This window comes from Arachis hypogaea, chromosome 17, assembly GCF_003086295.3.
Source record: "Arachis hypogaea cultivar Tifrunner chromosome 17, arahy.Tifrunner.gnm2.J5K5, whole genome shotgun sequence".
NCBI lineage: Eukaryota > Viridiplantae > Streptophyta > Magnoliopsida > Fabales > Fabaceae > Arachis > Arachis hypogaea.
This window is the reverse complement of record NC_092052.1, coordinates 104,923,015-104,949,324: the sequence shown is the minus strand read 5'-3', so window position 1 is coordinate 104,949,324 and position 26,310 is coordinate 104,923,015. Positions and strand designations below refer to the sequence as shown.

At 34.7% G+C, this 26,310-nt stretch overlaps 1 protein-coding gene across 1 annotated transcript; it reads left to right on the top strand.

Annotated features, from left to right (window-relative positions):
• Nucleotides 1–13,461: 13,461 nt before the first annotated feature.
• LOC114925649 (uncharacterized mitochondrial protein AtMg00240-like) lies at nucleotides 13,462–13,953 on the top strand. The gene has a single exon (XM_029294290.1). It carries the CDS (start codon nucleotides 13,462–13,464, stop codon nucleotides 13,951–13,953), a length of 492 nt encoding a protein of 163 aa, XP_029150123.1.
• Nucleotides 13,954–26,310: the final 12,357 nt, after the last annotated feature.

The following is a 26,310-nucleotide window of genomic DNA, read 5'->3' as shown; positions in this document are numbered from 1 at the left end:
TTTCGCCCCACTTGCTCCAGGTTGGTTAGTATAGAGGCTCCCTGGGTAGACGCAAGGGTTGTGGTTTTGCCCCCACTTGCTCCGGATTATGATGAGTATGTATAAAATTGCAATTATTGATCTATAAGTGATGATATGGCCATAATTAATTTATATGAAATGTTTATGAATGAATATGAAATGATTATCTGAGATACGAGTTTCCCTAGGTAAAGTACCGTGGCTTGCCACCACGTGTTCCAGGTTGAGACTCGATACTCTGTTGACCTTACGTCGTAAGGGTGACCGGACATGTATAAATTTCCGGGAATGGTACCCCCATTGAGCAATTTGATATATGTGTGTGAAAAATCTATGATTGACTCTTGGGGATGCGCGACGGGGGATAGTCCAAGGTTTAGTAGCCGGAATTATCGGGTTAGCTTGATAACCGATAGATGAGACTCATCAGCCATAGGACAGGCATGCATCATATGCATATTGCTTGAATTGCTTGCTTGTGCATTAATTGGGATTGCCTAAGTGATTATAATATGCTATTTGTTCTATTTGATATCTGTATTATTTGTATCCTACCTGTGTTTGCCATTGTCTGCTTGTTTGTCTTTGCAACTTCAGCAGAGATGGAGGAACGGAGGAAAGACAGAGTGAGTTAGGACTCTAGCTAAGTTTTAGTTAGATTTACGGAATTGGTTAAGTTTAGAAAGCCTTAGAGAACTACCCTAATTCTTGGTTTCTGTTTTAGTTCTTTAAGTTTTAATATCTGAGTGTCGGCGTTCTAGGATTGCCTCTAGCATTTTCAAGACCTTATATCTTATGTGCGTGGCACCTTTACCATGCTGAAAACCCCCAGTTCTCATTCCATACAATGTTGTGTTTTTCATATGGAGATCGAGAGGCACCTCACTAGGCGTCTGGAGTTTTTCGCAGCAAAATGGGCATTTTGGGATTATACTTTTGTTCTATTTTGTTATATATATGTATAGATTCTCTCTATGTATATAGGTTCTACTTTTGTATCTCATAGAGGTTTATGGAGAACTTAGGTTTCTTTTATGTATATGGGTTATGGATTATATATATATATATATATAACTATTCTCTGGCCAGCCTTAGCTTCGCAGGCTGAGTTCGGAGCTTGATATTTTGTATCTGGATCCTCTACTCTTACTGTTCATATAAATATATTTAAGAACCGTAGTTTCTTCTTACGCAAGTTATGTTATTTATCAGAGTTGCGCTTTTAAATTTTTTGATTTGTTTACCTATTCTTCAAGGCTCCTAGTATACTACATTTCTTCAACTATTATATTATGTATATTTAAATTTTATTTTTAGAGGTCGTAGTGCCTCGGCACCTCTGTTTTACATCCTAGGTGTAAAGCTCTGTGTGGTAGGGTGTTACAGAGTAGATGCACAATTGGCTTAGAATGTAGGCATACAACACCACTCATCAGTTCAATATCAATCTTGTGCTAAGCAGAGAATTCTGGAACAAGACAGATGACTATCTTCCATTGCATCCCCACTATAAAAAGCCAATTAGTAGGCCTACCAAAAAAAGAAGAAGAGATAAGAATGAGCCAAAATCAAATTCCAACCCTCACAAGCTAAGAAGAAATTATGGTGTAACCATATACAAATATTATGGAGAGGTATGACTATTAACCAAAACTTTTATTTTGAATCTTATTGATTTCTTAAACATATGTTTAAAACCATATCTACTCACTTGAACTTATTTTTGTAGTTTGGTCATAACAGTAGGACTTGTCAACAAAAAAGGATAATATTCTAGATGATGAAATAGCTATGACAGCAGAGGTAGCACCTATAGCAGCAAATCCACAGAACCAACAACCTCAGGTGAGATGGTATATAATGTTCATATAAAAAGCACTAAATCACCTGTTATCTCACCACTTAAATATGTTATTTTTTCATAACACTATAGAGGCAGCACAACAGGTCAATGAAATCCCACCTCCATCTACAATTTAGGTTCAAGTATTAGGGTTTAGCCAATTGTTAATGTTGAGACAATTAATGCTACAAGCCCTTCAATGAGAGAAAGGTTCATAAAATTTATGTTCACCCCAAACCTAACCCAACAAACCATCAATGTCCCAAGACCTTCACCACTAGCACCTAGTATGGGTGGCCTAGTTGAAAATGGTTCAAGTGCAAACGGTGGTCCAAGTACAAAAGGTGGTAGAAGCTCAAAAGGTGGTCCAAGTGTAAAAGATGATCCAACTGTAAAAAGTGATCCTGTCTCAAAAAAGGTTCAAGTGATAAGACTGGTTCAAGTATAAAAATTGATCCAATGATAAAGCATGACTCAACTACAAAAGTCAGAACAAGTGCAAAAAGTGGATCAAGTGCAAAAATAAGAGGTAGAACAAAATCAGCAAGTGGAGGTGGACCAAGGGCTACAACTTAGAAATAGTAGCTTTGGTGTTGCTGTTTGTATTGGAAAAGGATAATTGGTGTTATGATTTAGACTTGCAGCTTTGTTGTAGTGATTTAGGCCTATGATTTTGGTGTTATAATTTAGACATGCACCTGTGTGGTTTGGACTTAGGTAATTGTTGTTTTGATTTAGTCCTCTGTTTTGATGATGATAAGCATAGACTTGTTGCTTGCTATTTTGTAATATGAATTGTAGTTTAGTGTTTAGGCTTTTATCCTCATGACTTGTGTTTTAGTTGATTTTTAATGACAATTTCTAGTTATGCTTACTTATTGCGCACCCAATTGTGAATCAAGTGTTGATTATTATGCATTAGCAATTCCCTGTTTATTGAACTGGACTTATTCTAGAAAGAGAAACTAACATTTCTGTTAAAATTTGATGCAAATGAAAGCTACAAAACAACCTTATCACATATTTTCACTTCTTCTATTTACATGGCATTACAATCATTAATAAAAGTGTTAATAAACAACCACAAAATACAAATACTTATTCTTAAGCATATACACTGCACCCATTTTCTAATGCTCTTAATTCTTGATTAATCTCATCAATTGTCTGCAGCATCTTCTTCATCTCTTCTTCAACCTTCCATTTGCTTTCTTCTATAAACTCTCATTGGCTTTTTTCACCCTACTCCTAAATTTTCCAGTATTTTCCAACATCAACAACTTCATCAGCCCAAACGAAATAATTACAGCTTAATTCAACCTTCTACATTCATGAATATGAGGACAATTTCAGCCTTTTCACATCAGATGCATAGCATTTATAATCATAAATAGAACAACAAGAAATCATATATCTTCTGATAAATTAATATTTTATGATGAATTTTGAATTAAAAAGAGTGAGATTTACCTTGCACATATTCCTTTTAAATGTATCCTTTCGTGAATTTTCTCCTAATTGTGCATAATTGATTGAAACATGCTTTTTATGCTACAAAAAGTGTCAAATTAATTCCACTTTTATTTCATTTGATGCCTTGATATATTTGTTTAAGTTTTTTAAGGTTTAGAAAGTAAGGATAACTTAGAAAAATGCAAGAAAAGTATGTGGAAGTGGAGATTTCACGAAGAAACGAAAGAGGAAGGAATTCATACGTGTACGCACACACAAGTCTGGTCACGTGCCTTATTTAAAATAGCATGTGACTCGTGATTTGGGGGGATTTTTTGCCCATTTTAGATCACTATAAACCGTATTAGAGGCCATTCATGGAGGGGACATAGACACACAACATCATAAAATCAATTTTTCTCTTTTTTAAGGTTTTGAGACCTTAAATTCTAGAGAAAAAAGCTCCAACTTCTCTCTAGAATTCAAGAGTTTCTTAGGATTTTCTTTCTGTCTTTAGGTTTTAGTTTTGTTTAATTGTAGTTTAAGTTTATAATGTCTTATTTTGCTACTCTAGTTTCTTAGAAGTTCTTGTTATTTCCTCTATTATGCTATTTTAGTTTTATGAACTCTTGTTGAATCCTTACTTTCCTTTAATGAATTTAATATTCTTACTTACTTGAATTCTTATTATCAATTTCTTGCATTGAGTAGTTATATATTTGATTATTGTTGTAATTTATAAAGTTTTGTTTATATGTCTTCCAAGTGTTTGATAAAATGATTCACTTAATTATGGAGTAGAATTTTCCTTTCTTGCCTTGGGTTGAGAAATTGGGTGACCTTAAGTCATTAATGTCCAAGTTGATTGATAATTTAGAGATATTAATTAATCTTATTTTCATTGATACTAATATTAATTCAATTAGTAAGTTATTTTAGACTTATAGATTAGAATTAATTAAGCCTAATTAACTTTTCTCGATTTGAAGAGGTTGAGAATTAAATTTGCCATTTGTAATTATCGTGTCGTGATTAGTTACAAGGATAGTGATCCTTAACCTTCAACCCTTGCCAAGATTTTTTGGATATTCCACATTTGCCGCCTGGGTCAAAATGCCTACAAGAAGATAATAACATACTACAGAAAAGGAAAACCCCATCTAAACAATGTATTGAAGATGGGTCCTTAGTGTCGGGGACATACTTGTGCCAATAAGCATAGCGTTGGGAGACTTGATTCCTAAGTTATGGGTGTGGCAATAGATAGTGTGTAACTATATGTTGCCAAGCACCCATGAGACACATATCTGGGTGAAAGTGGTTATTCTAGTTTAGGCAATCTTGGAGGAGAAGATCAGAAAGTCTACATTCTACGACTGATGCGAGTGCTCATGTGGAAGGTGAATCAGATACAAAAATATAATCTTTCCTTCCCATCCTTCATCATGAAGTTAGCAAATGCAGTTAGAGTCCCTAGGAGGTCAAATGATGTCCTGATTCATGTTTCAGTCGAAAAGAAATTTATTCCACATGACAAATGGGTAAAGCCAGAATTGGGAGGTTCGAAAAGGAAGAAGGTCGGTGAGACTTCTTCATCAGTACCACCACCAGTAGAAGCACCTCCTGCCCAACCATTATATTACATGGTCCAGGAGCTGCTTCAGGAGGTTTTCCGGAAGGAGCGCCGCAATTTGTGACGATTCTAGTGGATTGCAGCGAAGCTCAAGGGTGGAGATCGCAGACCCGTCCCAATTAACTCCTGAGAGGCCATTGAAGAGGACATCGAGGATGACAGTCAGGCCATGGATGCAAGTGCGGAGGACACTCGTGATGAGTAATTGTTGGTGAAGCTTCCAATCCTGGTTCGTAGTAAGTGTATAGTGGACTGTGCAACATTCAAGTGTAGGGGAGGCTTAAAACAGTTTTTGGTTGTAAATATTTCTTTTTTCAAACACTATTTATTTTTGTTATTATGCTTCTTAGACTTTTGAGTGTTATTTGACTATCTTGAATTTGTTTTAGTTGTATTTTTTATTTTGGTGTGTATATAACTTAGAATTTCTTTTCTTTTATTTTAGTTTACTTTCACTTTATCTGGGTTTGTACATATTTTGTTTTTCTTTTTCTTATTTCTAGTTGTTGGATGAATGAATATAATAGGATTTAGATTTTTTCCTTATGCATGTTGAGAACTAAGAATCATAGTTGAGATAGAAAAAAACTTAGAATTATATCCTCATCTAATTTTTTTTGAAAAAAATTTCTTTTTAAGCAATTTGGTTAAAATAGTAAGTCTACAAGAAAGAAAAATTTTTTTAAGGCACCCCATTAGTTTGAGTTAATGCTTTTCATTGAAACTTGCTTGAATAAGGATTTGTGGAACATAGATTAGAGTTAGAGCACATAACCTAGTGATATTTGAGCCTTTAATTTGTGGTTACATATCTTTAACCACTATTTTATTTTTATGTGTGTCATTCCCTTTATAATTGTAATATTATACTTGTTTGATTCTTGATGTTCGATATTTTATGTTTGCATGCATTTATATAATTAAGGCTATTGCTTCACATTAGCTCACTTACCCGAATAACTTCACCTCTTAGTCTACCATTGTTAGCCAAATTTGAGTCTTTTTTATCCCCTTTCTTCTTAATTATACCGAACACTAGCCTTAAGCGAAAATCATAAATGCTCCTAATTTGATCTTTGATTAGCTTAGGCTAGTGGTGAATGCATCATGTAAATATGGGAAAGGAGAATTTAAAAAACTGTGGTAGAGAAAAAAAAGTGTTTTGGGTTTACTGAAAATTTTGGGAATTGGATAAACACATACATGCATTACATTGTAAAAGCATATGCATTTATATAAAAAAAAACAAAAGAAAAAAATTGTGTATGAAAAAAAGAAAAAAATTTGTTTGAAAGCAATAAATATTGTTCCATATGGCATTTCTAGGAGTAGTAAGTGCTTATGTGATGTGAATTAATTAAGAATAAATGAATATGTGACAAGTTAAAAGAAAAGTATAATGGGTTGTAAAGTTTTACATTAAAGTTGAATAGGTTGTTGTAAATTAAGTGAAAGTTTAAATTAATCAAAGGTTCAAATTTCCAGTCCACTTAACTAAATGCATCATCACCTTGTCCCTAACCCCATTACAACCCTCTAAAATCCTCTTGATATTTATATGCATACATTAAATATTTGTTGATTGTTAGAAGGAGAACAAGTCTTAAAAATTAAGAATGTAAGATTAGAAGAGAAATGATATATTGAATTCCAAACACTAAAGCGATAAGAGAGTAAACACGTCCAATGAGGGTTCAAGAGCTCAATCTATTTTCTCCCTCCTCATAAAAATCTTATCTTGCATGTTTGTTTGTTTTTCTTTTAGAACTCAAATTTATAAATGGGATGGAATTAATTGATATTTTGCTTTTGGTCCTATATGCTCATATCTATTCTTGGAAATTGATTTATTTTTAACCAAGTAGGTCATAGTAGGTAGAATTAGATAGAATAGTTGAATGAGTATTAGGCAGTTTGCATTTAATGAGTGTTGGTACCCCTTACTTCCTCTTTCATTAATGTATAGCATGAGGACATGCTTTTGTTTAAGTATGAGAGAGTCGATAAATCCATATTTTATAATGATTTTGGATTGAAATGAGTGGGATTTATCAACTTAACTTGCACATATTCCTTGTAAATGCATGCTTTTGGGAATTTTCTCTTAATTGTGCTTAATTGATTGAAACATGCTTTTTATTCTACAAAAGTGTCAAATTAATTCCACTTTTATTCTATTCAATGATTTGATATATTTGTTTAAGTTGTTTAAGGTTTAGGAGGCAAGGATGACTTAAAAAAATAGAAAAAAAGCATGTGGAAGTGGAAATTTCCTGAAGAAACGAAGGAGAAACGAATTCAGACGTGTATGCACACACAGTTAAAGATTTTTGCATGTGTGAACACGCACAAGTCTGGTCACGTGCCATTTAAAATAACATGTGACTCGCAATTTGGGTGCCTTTTTGGCCCATTTTAGATCACTAGAAGCCATATTAAAGGCCGTTCATGGAGGGGACAAAGACACACAATATCATACATTCATTTTTCTTTCTTTTTTTTTTAGGTTGAAACCTTGAATTCTAGAAAGAGAAGTCCTGACTTTTCTCTAGAATTCAAGGATTTCTTAGGATTTTCTTTCTAGCTTTAGGTTTTAGTTTTGTTTAAATGTAGTTTTAGTTTATAATATTTTGTTTTGCTACTCTAGTTTCTTAGAAGTTCTTGTTATTTCCTCTATTACGCTATTTTAGTTTTATGAACTCTTGTTGAATCCTTACTTTCCTTTAATGAATTTGATCTTTTATACTTTATTCTTACTTACTTGAATTATTATCATCAATTTCTTGCATTAAGTGTTTGATAAAATGATTCACTTAATTATAGAGTAGAATTTTCCTTTCTTGGCTTGGGTGAGAAATTGGGTGACCTTGAGTCATTAATGTCTAAGTTTATTAATAATTTATAGATGTTAATTAATCTTATTTCCATTGACGCTAATCTTTTACTAATTTAATTAGTAAGTTAGTTAGGACTTATGGATTCAGATTAATTAAGTTTAATTGACTTTTTTTATTTGAAAAGATTGAAGAATTAGAGTTGCTCTTTGTAATTATCATGTTGTGGTTAGTGACAAGGATAGTGATGCTTAACCCTCAACCCTTGCCAAAATCTTTTTAGCATTTAAATTTACTTTTACTTTTTAGTTAATTATTAAGTGTTCTTAGTTTAATTTCTTTAGTCCATTTAGATATTGCTTGCTCTTTAATTTTTTGTTACTTAAATTCTCGTTAATTATGATCTAAGCCCCCAATTTTTTCATAGCCAATGATAGTGTATCGATTACAATTCATAGGGAGAATGACGGGATTAAACTCCCGGTATTTGGTTTAAATTTGTGACAATTTCACTAAACTTTGAAGAGTGCTGATTTTTGGTTTAGAGCTACAACGAATCTTGAGGTTTAAACTTGTGAATATTCTAAACTGGTGTTTAGCGCTCGTCACCTCCCAAACTGGACAACGAAGAAACAATCTCCCTAGATTCCACTCTGTCACAGACTGAAGCACCACTGCATCAAGTCTATGCAGACACTTGCCGTTGTTGTAATCGAACTTCTTCTTCTTTGTATTCGTTGGGGCAAAAGAGGAGCCACCACAACCACTCGCACAAGTATGAGGTATGTTTGTTACCTAGATTATTTCTTTATCAATAATAGGCTTACCATTGTAATTATTTTTTTAGTTAGAGTACATAAAGAGTACATAGTATATAAGGTGTAATAACTCATCAAATATTTTCTAAGGAGATTTTTCATTCTCTTCAACAATGAGAAGAACTTATTTCTCTCTCTCTTAATCCTTTCTGGTTCATCAAACCATCAACATCACAGCTTGAACAGCTTAGGGCATGAGATTTTCTTCATGGTGCGGTGAGCGTGGAGAGCAACCAAGCTGTGAATCAAATTTAAAAAAAGTTGTGAATTAAGATCAATCCAATTTTGCCATTTTCTTTTTATCCCTAATTTTTCTTTCGACATTTTCTTTCCCCCATTCTTACCCCTTCCTTCAAACTCATCCAATAGAGTTTGATGAGAGGCTATTTCGCAAGATTCTTTCTTGGTGAACATAGCTGTTCCGATCAATGAGTTAGAAGGAAGAAGATCTGAATCTTTATTACTCTATGATTCATTGATTTCTCAAAATGGCAAATATGGTAAACAAATCCTCCCATTGTAGAGGTCGTGGAGCTACATTGGCTTGCTCTCATTGCAACAAACAAGGCCACACAGAAGATGTATGCTATAACAAGCATGGGTACTCCTCCCATTTCTATCAACGGCAGCAATATAACACCACCATCAATCACATGATCACTGAGGGGCATGATGATATACTCAATGACAAACAATCCCAGCTCAATTGTTCCCAAGAGAACACTGGAATATCAAGATCTGGGTTCACTCCAGAGCAAAGATTTGCCTTGTTAGAGTTGATGAAAGACAAAAGTGTGCAGCAACAACCTCATAATGCAAATCAAATTTTGACTAATTCCATTCAGACTTCAACTCCAGGTAAAACCATTGCATTATATTTTAATGCGAGAATTATGAGTATTATCACTCCAAAATCTACACTATGGATCATTGATTCTGGTGCAACAGATCATGTGACTTTTGACTTAAAAGATTTTGCAAGTTTTCAAAATATTGCTCTAATCAATGTGATATTGCCAAATGGGACCAAAACTGTTAGCACCATCATTGGCACAATCACATTCTCTAAAAATTTTTTCTCAAAAATGTTTTATACATTCCTTCTTTTGATTTTAAACTGATATCTGTGTCAAAGTTAACCTCAAACTTACATTGTCAACTATTAATCAATGATAAGTGTTGTGAGATACAAGATAGATCCACATCAAAGATGATTGACATTGCTGAGTGTATAGAAGGGTTATATACAATGAGTAGAGAACCAGAATTCTCTCACTTTTCCCCTTTTCCAACAAAGCAAGCTTCATTGGCGGCAACTACAACTACTACTCATCCCACCACACCTTCACACAGTGAGCACAACAACATTTGGCATCTTAGATTAGGACACATACCCATGCATAAATTGATTTTTCTGAAGAAGTATTATCCTTTTATAGATTGTATTGCTTCAAAACTTCCTTGTGATTCATGTCATTTTGCAAAACAAAAGAAATTATCTTTTAATCTTAGTACAACTAAAATAAAAGATTGTTTTGACTTAGTTCATATGGATATCTAGGGTTCTATTTCTGTCCCTTCCAATGAAGGACATAGGTACTGTGGTGGATGGCAAGAGCAGATTCACTTGAATTTTTTTTTATAAAAACCAAATCTGAAGCATCACAATTGGTTATTAATTTTGTGAATTTTGTCAGAATACAATTTGAAAAACAAGTTAAGTGTATAAGGACTAACAATGGGCCAGAGTTCACTCTAAAATCCTTTTTTGCATCAACTGGAATTTTACACCAAACTTCTTGTGTAGAAACACTGGAGCAAAACGGGATTGTAGAGAGAAAACACCAGCATATTTTAGGTGTTGCTAGAGCACTGCTATTTCAATCAGAAATTTCACATTGTTTTTGGCAATACGCAGTTGCTCACACCATTCACCTAATTAATAGGCTGCCCAACACTAACCTGGATAATGCTTGTCCTTACAAGCTTTTGTATGGTAACTTACCTGACCTTTCATATTTAAGAGTATTTGGTTCTCTTGAATATGCCTCCACATTAACAAATTCAAGAACAAAATTAGACCCAAGAGCCAGAAAAACAGCTTTTCTTGGTTTTAAATTAGGAACAAAGGGTTTTCGACTTATTGATTTAAAATCAAAGGAAATTTTCATTTTCAGAAATGTAACTTTTTATGTCCATTTTTACATTCCACTAGCACTGACATTTCTGTGGTACCCATTCGTACTCCACAATGCATTGATCTTTTTCAATATGATACACCATCCACACATCATTTACAATCACCCACACATACCACACTCACAGATTCAAATGAATATTTCTCAAGCTCAATGCACTCACCAATTTTCTCATACACCATTGCACCCATTACCACACCACACACTACTAATGCACCTGCATCACAACACTCTGACATCACACATGACAACATTACTAGAATGTCTGAAAGAGTCAAGAAACCGCCTGCTTATTTGAAGGACTATCATTGTATGACAACCCACACAGCTCACTCTAGTAACTTTGCCAATTCTAACTCTTTATATCCTATCTCACAACACTTGTCATATGATAAACTAACCCCAAAATATAAGTCACTTTCTCTAGCCATCACCTCAAATCAAGAACCTAGCACTTATGAGGAAGTGGCTGCACATGAATGTTGGAGAAAGGCAATACAAGATGAATTGACAGCTCTAGATCAGAACAGAACTTGGTGTCTCACTGAACTCCCAAAAGACAAGAAGGTTATAGGTTGCAAATGGGTTTTTCGGGTAAAATTCAATCCCGATGGCACCATAGAGAGGCACAAAGCGAGGCTAGTTGCAAAAGGATTCACTCAAGTAAAAGGTGTAGATTATGGTGATACTTAGTCCAGTTGTCAAAATGACTACCCTACGAGTAATGTTAGCATTAGCAACAGCGAAGAAATGGCATTTGAAACAGCTGGACGTCAACACTGCCTTCCTTCATGGAGATTTGGACAAGAAAGTTTATATGAAGATACCACCCGGTTTGGCTGTCACAACCAGGTTTGGTTTGTAAATTGAAAAAATCTCTATATGGGCTTAAGCAAGCAAGCAGGCAATGGAACATTAAGCTCACTCAAACTCTTGTGGATGCTGGTTATAAGCAGTTTTTTATGATCATTCACTCTTCATCAAGAAACAATCTGAAAGCTTCACTGCCATTCTTGTATATGTTGATGACTTGGTTTTAATCGGGAATGACATTGGTGAAATCAATTCCCTCAAGCAAAATTTGGATGACAAATTCAAAATAAAGGATCTTGGTGATCTTAAATACTTCTTGGGAATGGAAGTAGCACGCTCTAACTCTGGAATTCACATTTATCAACAGAAGTACACTGATAAACCCATATTTTATGATGTATTTTGTGCTCAATTTAAGTGATTTATTCAATCCTTCACCCACTTATTCATGTAATTTGCATGGTTTTACTTTTCCTTCCTTATTGAGTGATATATGTGAAAAACATGTTTCCTATGCTTTAGAAATATTAAAATTAATCATCCTTTATTACCATTCGATGCCGTGATTTGTGTGTTGAGTGCTTTCAGGCTTTATAGGGCAGAAATGACTAAAAGGATGGAAAAAAAACATACAAAAATAGAAGGAAAGCACAAAAATGGAGTTTTGAAGAAAAGGGCAGCGACGCGAAAGCATGGACGAAGCGGCCACGTGCCTAGTACGAAAAGGCAGCGACACGAACGCGTGACTGACGCGGATGTGTGCCTTGAGCAGAACGCAAATGACGCGTACTCGTAAGCGAAGCGAACGCGTGATAAGGAAAACCCCCAGATGACGCAACCGCGTGAACCACGCGAACGCGTGACAGACGCCACGTACCAGAAACTACAGAAAATGCCCCCAGCGACTTCTGAAGCCCTTTTGGCCCAGATCCAATACCAGAAAACACAGATTAGAGGTTATAAAGTGGGGGAATGCATCCATTCATAGAGAGTCGATCATCATTCACTTTTCATAATTTAGATGTAGTTTTTAGAGAGAGAGGTTCTCTCCTCTCTCTTAGGTTTTAGGATTAGGATTCCTCTTAAAGGAATTAGGATTTCTTATTATTTCAACTTTATTATTTCAACTTCCTCTCAAGTTCAATATTCTTTTTACTTTATGTTTCTCTTTTACTTTCAGATACTTTAATGCTTTTATTTAATTACTTATGTTGCCAAATTGGCTTATGAACCATTCATGTTAGGATTTTCTTTATTTGATACAAATTGAGGTATTTCAGATTTATGATTCTTATTTAGCTTTTTTATATTCTTGGCTTTAATTGATTAACTAGAGGTTCTTGAGTTATCAAACTTATCGTGATTGTTAATTAATTTCTCTAATTGAATTGAATCCCACTAACTCTAGTCTTTCCTTAGAAGTTGGCTAGGACTTGGGGATCTAACTAATTAGTTCACTTGACTTTCCCTTGCTTTCGTAAAGGTTAACTAAGTGGTATTAAACTCAATTCTCATAAGAGTAACTAGGATAGAACTTTCGAATTTTCATACCTTGCCAAGAGTTTTATTAGATATTAATTTATTAATCCCTACAACTTATTTTCCTTATTCAAACCTTTCAAAATCCAAAAATACTATTTTTCATAACTAATAATAAGAACACCTCCCTGAAATTCCTTGAGAAGACGACCCGAGGTTTGAATACTTCGGTTTATAAATTTTATTGGGTTTGTTACTTGTGACAACCAAAACGTTTGTAAGAAAGGATGATTGCTTGGTTTAGAAACTATACTTGCAACGGGAATTTATTCTGAATTCTAAACCGTCAAGCATCCGTTCTTCATACACCATGGACCTTCTCAGGGATTTTGGTTATCTAGATTGCAAGCCTCTCTCTACCCCATTTGATTATAGTCAGAAACTCTCAAAGGAATCAGGTACCATTTTAATAGACAACACTGTTTATAGACAGCTCATTGGTCGACTCCTTTACCTCACAAACACTAGACCCGATATCTTTTATGATGTGGGACGTTTGAGCCAATTTTTGGACTGTGCAACCACTTCTCACCTACAGGCTGCTTTTCGCATCCTCCGATATTTAAAAGGCCGACCTGCAACTGGTCTCTTCTTCTCCTCTACTTCTAATATGCATCTCACTGGATTTGCCGACGCTGACTGGACTACCTGTGCCGATACTCGTCGCTCTATTTCCGGTTATTGCTTCATGCTTGGGAACTCTCTCATTAGCTGGAAGAGTAAGAAGCAAACCATAGTTGCCAAGTCCTCTGCAGAAGCTGAATATAAGTCTCTTGCTGTTGCCACTTGTGAAGCTAGTTAGTTATCTTTCTTAATGGATTTTATTGGTTTGCCGCTTCAAAAGTATATCACTCTATTCTGTGACAACCAGTCAGTCATTCACATTGCCAATAATCTCATCTTTCATGAAAGAACTAAACACATTGAAGTGGACTGCCACATTGTTCGTGAAAAGTATTTGTCTGGTCTCATTCATCTTATGCCAGTTCGTTCCAAGGATCAACTTGCTGATTTTCTTACCAAAGCTCTGCCACCGGGTCCTTTTCTTGCTAATGTTTCCAAGCTAGGATTGCTAGATTTACACAATTCTAGCTTGCGGGAGAGTGTTACCTAAATTATTTCTTTATCAATAATAGGCTTACCATTGTAATTATTTTTTTAGTTAGAGTACATAGTATATAAGGTGTAATAACTCATCAAATATTTTCTAAGGGGATTTTTCATTCTCTTCAAAAATGAGAAGAACTTATTTCTCTCCCTCTCTTAATCCCTTCTGGTTCATCAAACCATCAACATCACAGTGTGAACAGCTTAGGGCATGAGATTTTCTTCAATGTTCTTCCTTCGTTGAGATTATGATATTTTGGTATCTTAGGGTTTACAAATTCCTATTATAAGAGACATGAAGAAGGTTTAGAAAGAGGGTTTTATTTTAATCTCATAGAACAAAAATCACAAACTATAATCAATAAACTCAAATGCAAAGACTTCAGCAATTCACTCTCATCATTCACTCTCTACTAGGGCTTTGTTATATTCGAAGTAACTTATGAGAATGGAAAGAATGAAGAGACATTATAACTTGTAAAGTTTTTTCTTTTCATTCTAATTTGACAAATTCAAACATTTAACACTTATTTTTTACTGTGTCATCAAAAGGGCCACGTCACATAATGTACAAAGCCATCATGGCAAAGAAGGTGCCACTTGGCAGCCACTACTGTCGAAAATGTTACTCAGGTGAAGGAAGGATAGAAATGACCAACGGAGCTTGATATTGATGTGTACACATGACTTACTAAAAAATTAGAGTATACATTTGTCCACCATGTGAAAATTTATGTGTACTTTTGTCCATTCTTCAAAAGATTAGGATTTTTCTTTAAAAATGACTATAGCGACACTTTCACATAACTGGGTCAATTTAATTTCTTGGTGAAAATGTATTTTGTAATTTTTAAAAAAAAAATTTATGGCAGTGTCATGCATATGATGAAGAAATAAATAAGTATTTAGGCCAACAAAGTTACCAAAAAAAGGTCGATGGGCATTTAAGGTTGATTTTAGTTTTGGGCCTTCAAGAAGATATGCTATTGAAAAATAATTTGATCTCCACCAGAAAACTTCAGGAATAAGTACTTTTTGGATGCCATTAAGTTGGAAGAAAGAATTTTTTTTAATGAAAAATTTTTTTAGTGTGTTTGGCCAAAGTTTAATAGTAAAAATAAAAATACTAAAAAAATAAAAAAATATATTTTTTTAGAAGTTATAATTTATATTTTTTATTAAAAAAATATTTTTAATATAATAAATTAAAAATTACTTTTATATTATTATACCCAAGCATAATTGTTAGATAAAAGGATATTTTTATATGAAATATCTAAACGTAAAATTATTTTTACTTTTTTTAAAGATCTTCTAAAAAAATTACTTTTAAAAAGATATTTTTGTAGAAGCTCATCCAATCAAGTCTTAAGAAAACAACAACAACAACAACAACAAAGTCTTGTCCCACTATGTGGGGTTGGCTACATGAATCAAATGAAGCCATTGAGCTCTATCATATATCATATCTACAAAGAGACTGTTTACATATAGATCTTGTTTGACCACCTCATGGATGGTCTTCTTAGCTCTTCCTCTGCTTTTAACCCCTTGTCCATCTTCCATCTCATCCACCCTCCTGACTGGGTGTTCTGTTAGTCTTCTTCTCACAGGTCCAAACCACCTGAAACGCGATTCTACCCTCTTTTCCACAATGGGTGCTACTCCAACACTCTCCCTTATATCTTCGTTCCTTATTTTATCCAATCACGTATGACCACTTATCCATCACAACATCTTCATCTCTGCCACACTTAGCTTATGTTCGTGCTCTCCTTTGGCTGTCCAACACTCCGTACCATAAAGCATAGCCGGTCTTATAGCAGTGCGATAGAATTTACCTTTAAGTTTTAAAGGCACTTTTTTGTCACATATAAAACCAGATGCACTCCGCCATTTTGACCAACCTGCTTGAATCCTATATTTACATCCTGTTCAATCTTTCCATTATCCTGTATGATGCACCCAAGATACTTAAAACTTTTAACTTTTTGTAGGATGTTTTCTCCAATCTTCACATCTATATTATAGTTTTCCTTCTCAGACCGAACCTATATTCCATATATTTTGTCTTGCTATGGCTTCTGCACAGACAATATAATTTGAGAGCTTCTCTCCATAAGTCCAACTTCTTATTTAGGTCTTCCTTTGACTCTCCTATAAGGACGATATCATCGGCAAAAAGCATGCACCATGGCACAGGCTCTTGGATGTGCTCTATGAGTACTTCCAAGACTAATGTGAAAAGGTATGGACTTAAGGTTGATCCTTGGTGTAATCCTATACCAATAGAAAATTCCTCTGTCACACCACCTTGAGTCTTCACACTAGTTGTGGCCCCATCATACATGTCTTTAATTGCACAAATATATGCGATCCTTACTCTCTTCTTTTCTAAAACCTTCCATAAGACCTCCCTTGGCACCTTATCATATGCTTTTTTCCAAATCAATAAACACCATATGTAGATCCCTTTTATTACTGCGATACCTCTCCATCATCCTTCTTAACAGGTATATCGCTTCGGTAGTGGATCTGCCTAGCTTAAATCCAAAATGGTTCTTTATTACTTGTGTCTCTTTTCTCAACCTCCGTTCTATCACTCTTTCCCATAACTTCATGGTATGGCTCATGAGCTTGATCCCTCTATAGATTTCGCAACTTTGTATATCTCCCTTATTCTTGTAAATAGGTACCAAGGTGCTCTTTCTCCACTCCTCAGGCATCTTCTTTAACCTTAAAATCTCATTAAAAAGCATGGTTAACCAATTGATGCCTTTTCCTCCAAAGCCTTTCCAAACCTCAATCGGGATATTATCAAGTCCTACTACCCTGCCATTTTTCATCTACTTTAAAGCCTCTTTTACCTCGAAGTCTCAAATCCTTCGATAGTAGTCAAAGTTTTGATCTTCTTCCCTTGTGCATAACCGATCAAGGCTCGGAAGAGTCTTATGTCCTTCATTAAATAACTCGTAGAAGTAGCTCTTCCACCTTTCATTAATCTTCTCCTCTTGAGCCAACATCTCTCCATCCTTATCCTTTATGCACTTAACCTGATCCACATCTCTCGTTCTTCTTTCACAAGTCTTTGCGATTCTATAAATACCTTTTTCTCCTTCTTTCGTTCCCAAAGACTGGTAGAGACCCTCATATGCTCTTGTTCTTGCTTCACTTAGAGCCACTTTTGTCTCTTTTTTAGCCGCCTTATATTTTTCTCAATTATCTGTATTACGGCACAAAGATCACTCTTTAAAGCACTCCTTTTTTATCTTTATCTTTTCTTGTACACTTGCATTCCACCACCAAGGCTCTTTATCTCTTGGTCCTATCCCTTTAGATTCACCAAAACTTTCTTTTACTGTTCTTCCAGTAACTTCTGCCATCTCTCTCCACATCTCTTCTGTGCTTCCATTCCCATTCCACTTTGTCTCTTCTCCTACCCATCTTAGGAAGCTTCTTTGTTCCTCACCTTTCATCTACCATCACCTCATCCTTGGGTTATTCGTATGATGTCTTTTTCTCGATTTTTGCTCAATGCAAAAATCCATGATGAGCATCCTATGTTGTGTTGTTAAACTCTCTCCCGGAATAATTTTACAATTAATGCAAAATTTTCGGTCGACTCTCCTTAACAAGAAGAACACGATTTGAGAGCTTCTCATGCCACTCTTATAGGTTATAAGATGTTCATCTCTTTTTTTAAAACATGTATTTGCGATGAGAAGGTCAAAGGTTGATGAAAAGTCCAAAATAGTTTTACCCTCGGCATTGATCATCCCAAAACCATAGCCTCCGTGAATACTTCCACACCCAGTCACTTCTCTTTCAACATGACCATTTAAATCTCCTCCTAAGAAAATCTTATATCCCGAAGGTATGTCTTGGACCAAACTCTCTATATCTTCCCAAAACCTTATCTTGTGTTGTTCGTTCGAATCCACTTGCGGTGCATAGGCGCTAATCACATGAAAAGCACCTTCCTCCACCACAAGTTTGATAGAGATGATCCGATCTCCCACCCTCATGACATCCACTATGTCCTTCTTCCACTGCTTATCCACAATAATACCAATCCCATTCCTATTTTCTATATATACTAAAGTTTGAATCCGGAAGTATCCAACTCCCTAGCCTTTGCACCAACCCATTTTGTTTCTTGTAGGCACATAATGTTAATCTTCTTCCTTGTCATGGTGTCCACCACCTCCATGAATTTTCCTGTTAGAGTGCCTATGTTTCATGTCCCAAATCTCAATTTTCTGTCGCTCCGACCTTTACCTTTTACTTTGTGAACTAGCTTATTTACCGTCGTCCATTCACGAAAATGCGGGAAATCTTACTCATTTAACACTACATCCGGGCACTGATGCAGTGGCGCTTGCTCATTTGACATTGTACTCGAGCCATACAGCGCGTTGCTTCCGGGTAACGACCTAACTTTAGTGCAATAATGTCTTTGATTCATGTCATGAAGATTCAACTAAGTTTTTTTAGGTTGGTTGTCGAAGACCTAACACAATCCTCCTCCTTTATCCGGACTTGGGATCGACTATGTACTGCAAGTATAACACAAGCGGAGTTCCAAACAAGTCTTAAGAAAATGAAGAAAAAAAAAAGAGAGAAAGTGAGAAATTTAATATGTTCAAAAATGTTAAATTGTTAAAATCGCCCCCGATTTTACATTGACAAAAATAATTGACATTTTCGATAACGACAAAAATTTTTTCAAAATATTTTAAAATGCGACAAAAATAACAAAAAATTTTATAAGTGGTACACAACTTTGGTATTTGATAAACTGCTTATGTTCTTGATACAAAATTTTGTAGGAATGTTTGGATAACTATTTAGAAAGTATATACAAAGAACCAAACGAAAATTTAATCTCCAGAATACTTGTTATCATTTAATAGTATTGAAAAAAATCTACTTAGTATAAAATCACCAAATTTTTACGATAAAAATATCTCATTTTTTAATAATATTTGTAAAAGGTACATCAAAATCTAATTTTTAAAGCACTTTTTGATAATATATTTAATATTATGTATTTTTGTCATGTTTTAAAATATTTTAAAAACATTTTTGTCATAAATAAAAGTGAGGAATATTTTTGTCAACATTTCAAAAAATGGAGATGGTTTTAATAGTTTATCCTGTCCAAAAATAAAAAGAACTGAACTTCATGATACATTGGATACTTGTGCTATGTGTTATTGTCAAATAGCAATGATGTAATTAAAATAGAAACTCATAATAGACATAGTTTACCTCATAATTATCATTTAAAACTTATTGAAGTAAAATATTTCAAGATTTACACTTAGGTTATTGGTTGGGAGCGATAAAGACACAATGATTCATGTTCTAAGAGTGTTGTAAAATTGGTTATAAATGCGATGTATTATGAAAACTGAATTCTAGTGTGTTGTTAGTAATTTTTTATGATTCATAACAGGACAAAACTTCGCATAACAGGCCAACCGTGAGTTTTATTAAATTGATTTTTCAAATATGTTATTATGAGATTATAGTGCCTAACTTAAAGAATAATTAATATGTTAAAAAAAACTTTGAAATGTGATTTCCCCTTCTACTTCTAGTATAACAGGAGTCTAACAGAAATTGCTATCTTGGGACACGCTTCGGTCTAAGGTCTTGACACTGCTTTTCTTTGGGTGCGGATGAATTTCTCTTTCATCACCATAGAATTATCCTATATAAAATTTGAAAGATTTGTAAAGATACGATGAGTTGTATTCTTTTTTCTTGTATATAATCTGTAATAACAATCATTGATATAATGAGAAATACACAATATACATTTTCTTAATCAATTTTTGTCTCTGCCCAGAAAGTTGATATGGTAGCAGAGCTTAGTAAGCTCTGGTAATACCCATATATGACCATAATTTCTAATCCAAATAATTAGTCCTTTCCTTCTTATCTACAATGAAGGAATCCACTGTCAATCTCTCCTAAAATTCTAGCAGTCATTTATATATACACTATAGTGAGAGTTGGTGCACGAAATTGACTCCATAACTTTCGCAGAGATAGACCGGCAAGTGTACCAGGTCATTCAAGTAATACCTTAAGTGAGTGAGGGTCGATTCCACGGAGATTATTGGTTTGAACAAGCAATGGCTATCTTAAAGATCTTAGTCAGGTGGATAGAAAATTCACGAAAAACGCATAAAAATAGAATAAAACAGAATTACTTAATTGGTCTGGAATCAATGATGGGAGAACGGTTTAGACTTTGGAGATGCTTCCTCCTTCTGGATCAACTTTTCTCAATGTCTACTCCAACTTCTAATTGATTCATTCCATGAAAGGCTGTAAGTGACTAACGCCAGGTCAGTGGTCATTAATCTCCTCTACTTCAGATCAAATGCCGGGTCAGCGGTCATCCAATCTGAACGAGGGTGAAGCTCTAGCAGTCCATTCCCTTGGTGATCCTACTCAAAGTGCCACATACAAGGTCGGATCTACCGGATCAGAGAACGCTACTCCAATGATTCTAGCCTATACCACAAAGGGCCAAAGGCCCTAATCGTCCTGTACTTCAGCTGAACTGATGTCTCGAGAAGTCCCCAACGAAGTCGTGGGTCAGCCATCTAAGAGATGTATAATCAAGCTTGTGGTTCAATACTATCCCGTCAAGGACTCAAAAGAACCCATGCAGAATAGGGATGACGGTCAGGTACTCAAGTTACACTCCCAATTCATTAGGATGAAGAGCGAAGATACATCTTAGAATAGAGTCAAGTATAGATTGAAGTAGAACAATGATATTATTAATCCATAAGAATCCGCAGAGCTCCTAACCTTAACCTAGGAGGTTAGTGACTCATAGCTTACAAAAATAGTAAAGTATTCGAATGGGGGAGGAAGAAGATCTTAAACATGGGTGATCTTCTCCTATATATACTAATCTAATAACTAAGAATTACAGAAATATGATAAACTAGACTTAGAGGTGCGAAAATCTACTTTTTGGGCCCACTTGGTGAGTGTTTAGGCTAAGCTTAGGGTGTCTCCACGAGCTAGTACTCCTTAGGGGCATTAAATGCTGGCTTGGGACTCCCTTTTGGGCGTTTGACGTCAGCTTCTCCCTTTTGGGCGTCCAACGCTAGGAATAGGGTTGGTGGCTGGCGTTGAACGCCAGTTTTGGACCTTTATTTCTAGAGAAAAGTATGACTATTATATATTTCTGAAAAGCCCTGAATGTTAGATTTCCATAGCCGTTGAGAGCGCACCATTTGGACTTATATAACTCCAGAAATGCTCCTTTGAGTCTACGGAGGTCAGAATCTGACAGCATCTGCAGTTCTTTCTCTGTCTCTGCATCAGACTTTGCCAAAACTCCTTAATTTCAGCCAGAAAATACCTGAAATCATTATATAACACACAAACTCAAAGTAGAATCTAAAAATATCAATTTTTCACTAAAACATATGAAAATAGAATAAAACTTAAATAAAACATAACAAAAACTATATGAAAATAATGCCAAAAAGCGTATAAGATATCCACTCATTAAGAGTCCTACCTTTGTCCTAGTAACACATGTTCTCACTAGGAATAATTATCATTTTTGGAGTCGTTCATTCTCCATGGCTATAATTTCTAACAATAAATATGACTTCCTCACAAACACTATTACATCTCCTTCCCTTAATGATCCTCTTTTCTAAACTTGGGAGATACAAAAATTTGGACCTCTCATGATTTTTTCATTCTCTTTTTTAATCCATAACTCAGAGTGTCATATGCCTAACAACTGCTTCATCTATCTTTGTTAATATTTGAAAACGGTTCTCACAATCCGATCTCTCATGCATTGTAGAATTACAAGAGGAGATGTATGCTTTGAAACAAGGCATTTTTTCTGTTACAGAATTTTATATTTCTCTAAAAACTTTGTGAGAGCATTTGGATAATTTATGCCCTCTTTTTGTTTGTGCTTGTCCAACTAAGAGATACCAAAATCAAGACTTTATCACCCACTTTCTAAAGGGACTCGATGAAAGATTTGCTGTCGTCTGCTGTCAACACTTGTTGCTCGACCCTTTTCCTTCAATAAACAAATTTTTTGCTCTAGTTATTAAACATGAACGATAGTTGCAACTCACCTTAGCAATCCTTGATGACCAGCATATTTTGATCGCACCATGAAGACTTGATGCTCTTCCTATTAACGGGGCCATGCTGCTCCTTCTTTCAATACTGGACACATGGCAGTTTTGTCAAGTGGTGCACCTATTGTGCTCATGCGGGCCACACGGTAGATGTTTGCTATGGCAAACACAGTTATCCACAGGACGACCCAAGATACCCAAGCTGCCTCCGCTTCCATGATCACGTCCCCTCTTCTACCAACAGCGCAATCACATCATTTGCACTTTTTTAACCTTCACATACCCTAGTGTAAAAAGAAATGGCTGCACAAGGGTATTCATCATAAGCTCTTATGGGCTTGACTCCACAACAGCATAACACCTTTTTATGTTTTTGAAAATGGACTGAAACACATGCTTTAGAAAATGGTGGATACTACAATGAAGATGGTATAATTGTCTTTATGTGAATATATTTTTTTTTTACCCTTAGATGATAGATTGTATGGTTAGATTTTGATATTTATAGAAGTGTTATTTTTGTTTAAAGTGTGACTAAATAAATAAACCACACTTTTAACCAAAGCATCTTCATAAGAAAATATTTTTGCCATCTTCATTATAGTATCCACCTTAGAAAATAAGGATGAAAAGGCCAATAGTTCTTCTCAAATTGGACTATTTCCAAGTCCAATTTGGATACTCATTTCTTTTGTTCCACTCATACTTTTTCAATCTTAAATAAAATTTCTTTACATTTAATTTTTAATGATGTTTGAATTATTGATTCGAGTGCAACTAATCATATTATTTCAAACTTTTTTTTATTTCTTACTCTAAAATTAAACTCGTGATTGTTCGTATGCCTAATTGGTCTCAAGTTGTTGCACATTATAAGGGCATTGACAAATTTTTTCATCTTTAATTTTATTTATATCTTATATTTGCCTCAATTTTATTTTAATTTGATTTCGATTTCTATTTCTAAGCTTACTTTCACACTCTTTTGTTAATGCACTTTTTCTCAATTTTCATGTACTTTACATGAATCTAAGAGCTTGAGGGTGATTGGTTTGGGTTGGCTAACAGCAAGGTTGAACATCCTAGACAAAGTCTTTCACAACAATAAACTGTTATCAAAAGACTCAATAAATTATATACACCTTATCTTCATCTTTCCCTCAACTTTGTGACATTTCATATTATAACACATTTTTAGACAAAGACTCAATATTTTGCATAAGCAATATCTTTTTATTTTCTTAAATCATGAGGAGGCTTGTGATGTATGTCATTTTTTAAAGTAAAAAAAACTTTCATTCTCTAGCTATTTAAATAAAGCTAATGCCATTTTTAATTATTTCATTTAAATATATAAGATTTTTTTCATCAAAATTCAATTCATAATAGTAAATATTTCTTAACCATTATTAATGATTTTAGTCTTTTCACTTAGGTTATTATTTTATTAAAATAAAAAAGTGAAGTCTCACAATATATTAAGAATTTTATTACTTTAGTCTGAAGCTTAATTTAATTCTAAAGTTAAAATCATTCCTTCAAATAATGGAGCTGAATTTTTCATCAATATTTTAAAGAGAATTATTCATCAACATAATTATGTTAAAATTTTCCAACAACAAAATAGGAGAGTCCAATACAAACATCAACATATTTTAATTGTTATTTGTACCTTATGTTTTAATAAAATATTTCTCACTTTTTTAGCCTTATGCCATTCATCATGCTATTTATTTCATAAATAAAGTTCCATCTTCGTTCTTAATTTTAAAACTCCTTTGAAAAACTTTATTTACAAATTTGATTAATTATTATGACATTAAAATTTTTGGTTGTTTATGTTATGTTTTTACTCTCATAATTTATCATTCTAAAATTTGATTTTAGAGTACAAAATGTCATTTTCTTTTGTTATTAATATGATTTTAAAGGGTATATTATTTATATTTTAGAAGAAAAAAAATCATGGTATCTAGAAATATAATATTTTATGAACAATATTTTTTTGGCAAAAAAAAATTCCATCTTACCTTCTCCAAACCCAAATAATTTGTCCACACACTGCAAGTCCACAACTAATAAACAATCGTGCTACACAACATGAACTTTCTATTCTTATTGGACCTCCACCCCTTGCTGACCCACCTGAAACCTCCCCATCACCCAATTTATCTCTCATTCAACCAACCCCTTTTAACTCGACAATCCCATGTCCCTGTGTTACCATGGACCATCCTTATCTCTTCTTTGATCTCCTCTTCAACGCCTTTCACCGGCATTGCGTCACCTACTGCCTCCTCGCCTCTTTACTCACACCAGCCTTCACTACCTTCTCATTCTTCTGGCCAAGATACACCACCTACCTCCCTTATTCCTTTTACTGTTGAGATCTCTCACATCTCTCATCCTTGCTAGAGCCAACGCACCACCAAGCCTCCTATCCACTTTCAAAGATTATATCTACAAGTCTTCTCTTTCCTCACCAACCTTTACCTCATTGTGTTGGAATTCATTTTCTTCCGTTATCTCTTTCTTCTTTCTCATAATCACACAACTTTCGTCTCATTCCTTTAATTTTAGCATGAACCAAAATCATTTTAGAAGCTAATCAGGTTTTTCATTAGCGTTGTTCCATGAAGAAGAGCTTGCTGCTTTAAATTTGAACAAAATCTAACCTACGGTGGAATATTAATAAACCCCAATTTTATGGTTTATCTTGTATTGAATTTAAGAAATTTTATCAATTTATCTTACATTTATTCAATGAAATAGCATTCTTTTGTAATTCTCTCTAAATTATGTTTAAGAGTGAAAAACATGCTTTTTAGACCTTTAAATTGCTAAATTTAATTCACTTTAATTTTATTCGATACCTTAATATATTTGTTGAGTGATTTCAGCCTTATAAAGCAAAGATTGGACGGAAGAAATGAAGAGAAAAGCATGCAAAGTGGAGAATTCATGAAGAAATGAACATTTGGAGGATTCATGGCCACGTTCACGCGTCACCCACGCGTAGGGGTGGCAACACTACCCGAACCCGCGAGTACCCACCCCGCCTCTACCCGCTCGGGGTGGGTAATTACCCGCTCCCACACCGGGGCGGGTTTTAATGGAGCGGGTTCTTGGGCGGGGCGGAGCGGGGCGGGGTCGGGTTTAGGTTGAATCCGCCCCTACCCGCCCCGGTATATATAATATATATGTAAATATATATATTTTTAATATATAATATACGTAACATATATAAAATAATTAGTAAAATGATTAATAATATTATATCATATATAAATTTTTACTTTAATTTATATTATGTATGTAAATAGTGGTTATATAATTTTTAAAATTTTATTTTATTTGTTGGATTTAATAATTATAGGGGCGGGTAGGGGCGGGGCGGGTACCCGCAGGGGCGGGTTAGGATTTAACATTTTACAACCCGCGGGTAGGGCGGGGCGGGTTTGATGCGGGTTTTCTATAAGGCGGGGCGGGGTCGGGTAGAGCAAAAACCCGCCCCTACCCGCCCCGTTGCCACCCCTACCCACGCGTACGCGTGACGAGGGAATTTTGCCATCGACGCGCACGCGTCACCTACGTATATGCGTGACGCTAGTCACGTGACCTCGTTAAAGTGAATATGCTGGGGCGATTTCTGAACCATTCGAGACCAAATCCAACTCATTTATGAGGTTATTTGATATAGAAATCAAGAAGGATCAAGGGAGAGCAATTAGTGTAGTGTAGGAAACATGCCTTAGGTTAGTTCTAGAGAGAGAAGCTCCCTCTTCTCTCTAGAAATTAGGGTTCTTAGTTTAATTTTCTTTTAGATTTAGGTTTAATTACTTGTTTTGATTTAGTTTCATTTACTTTTCCTTGTTGATTTGCTTCAATCTTCTTAGCTCTCTTGATAA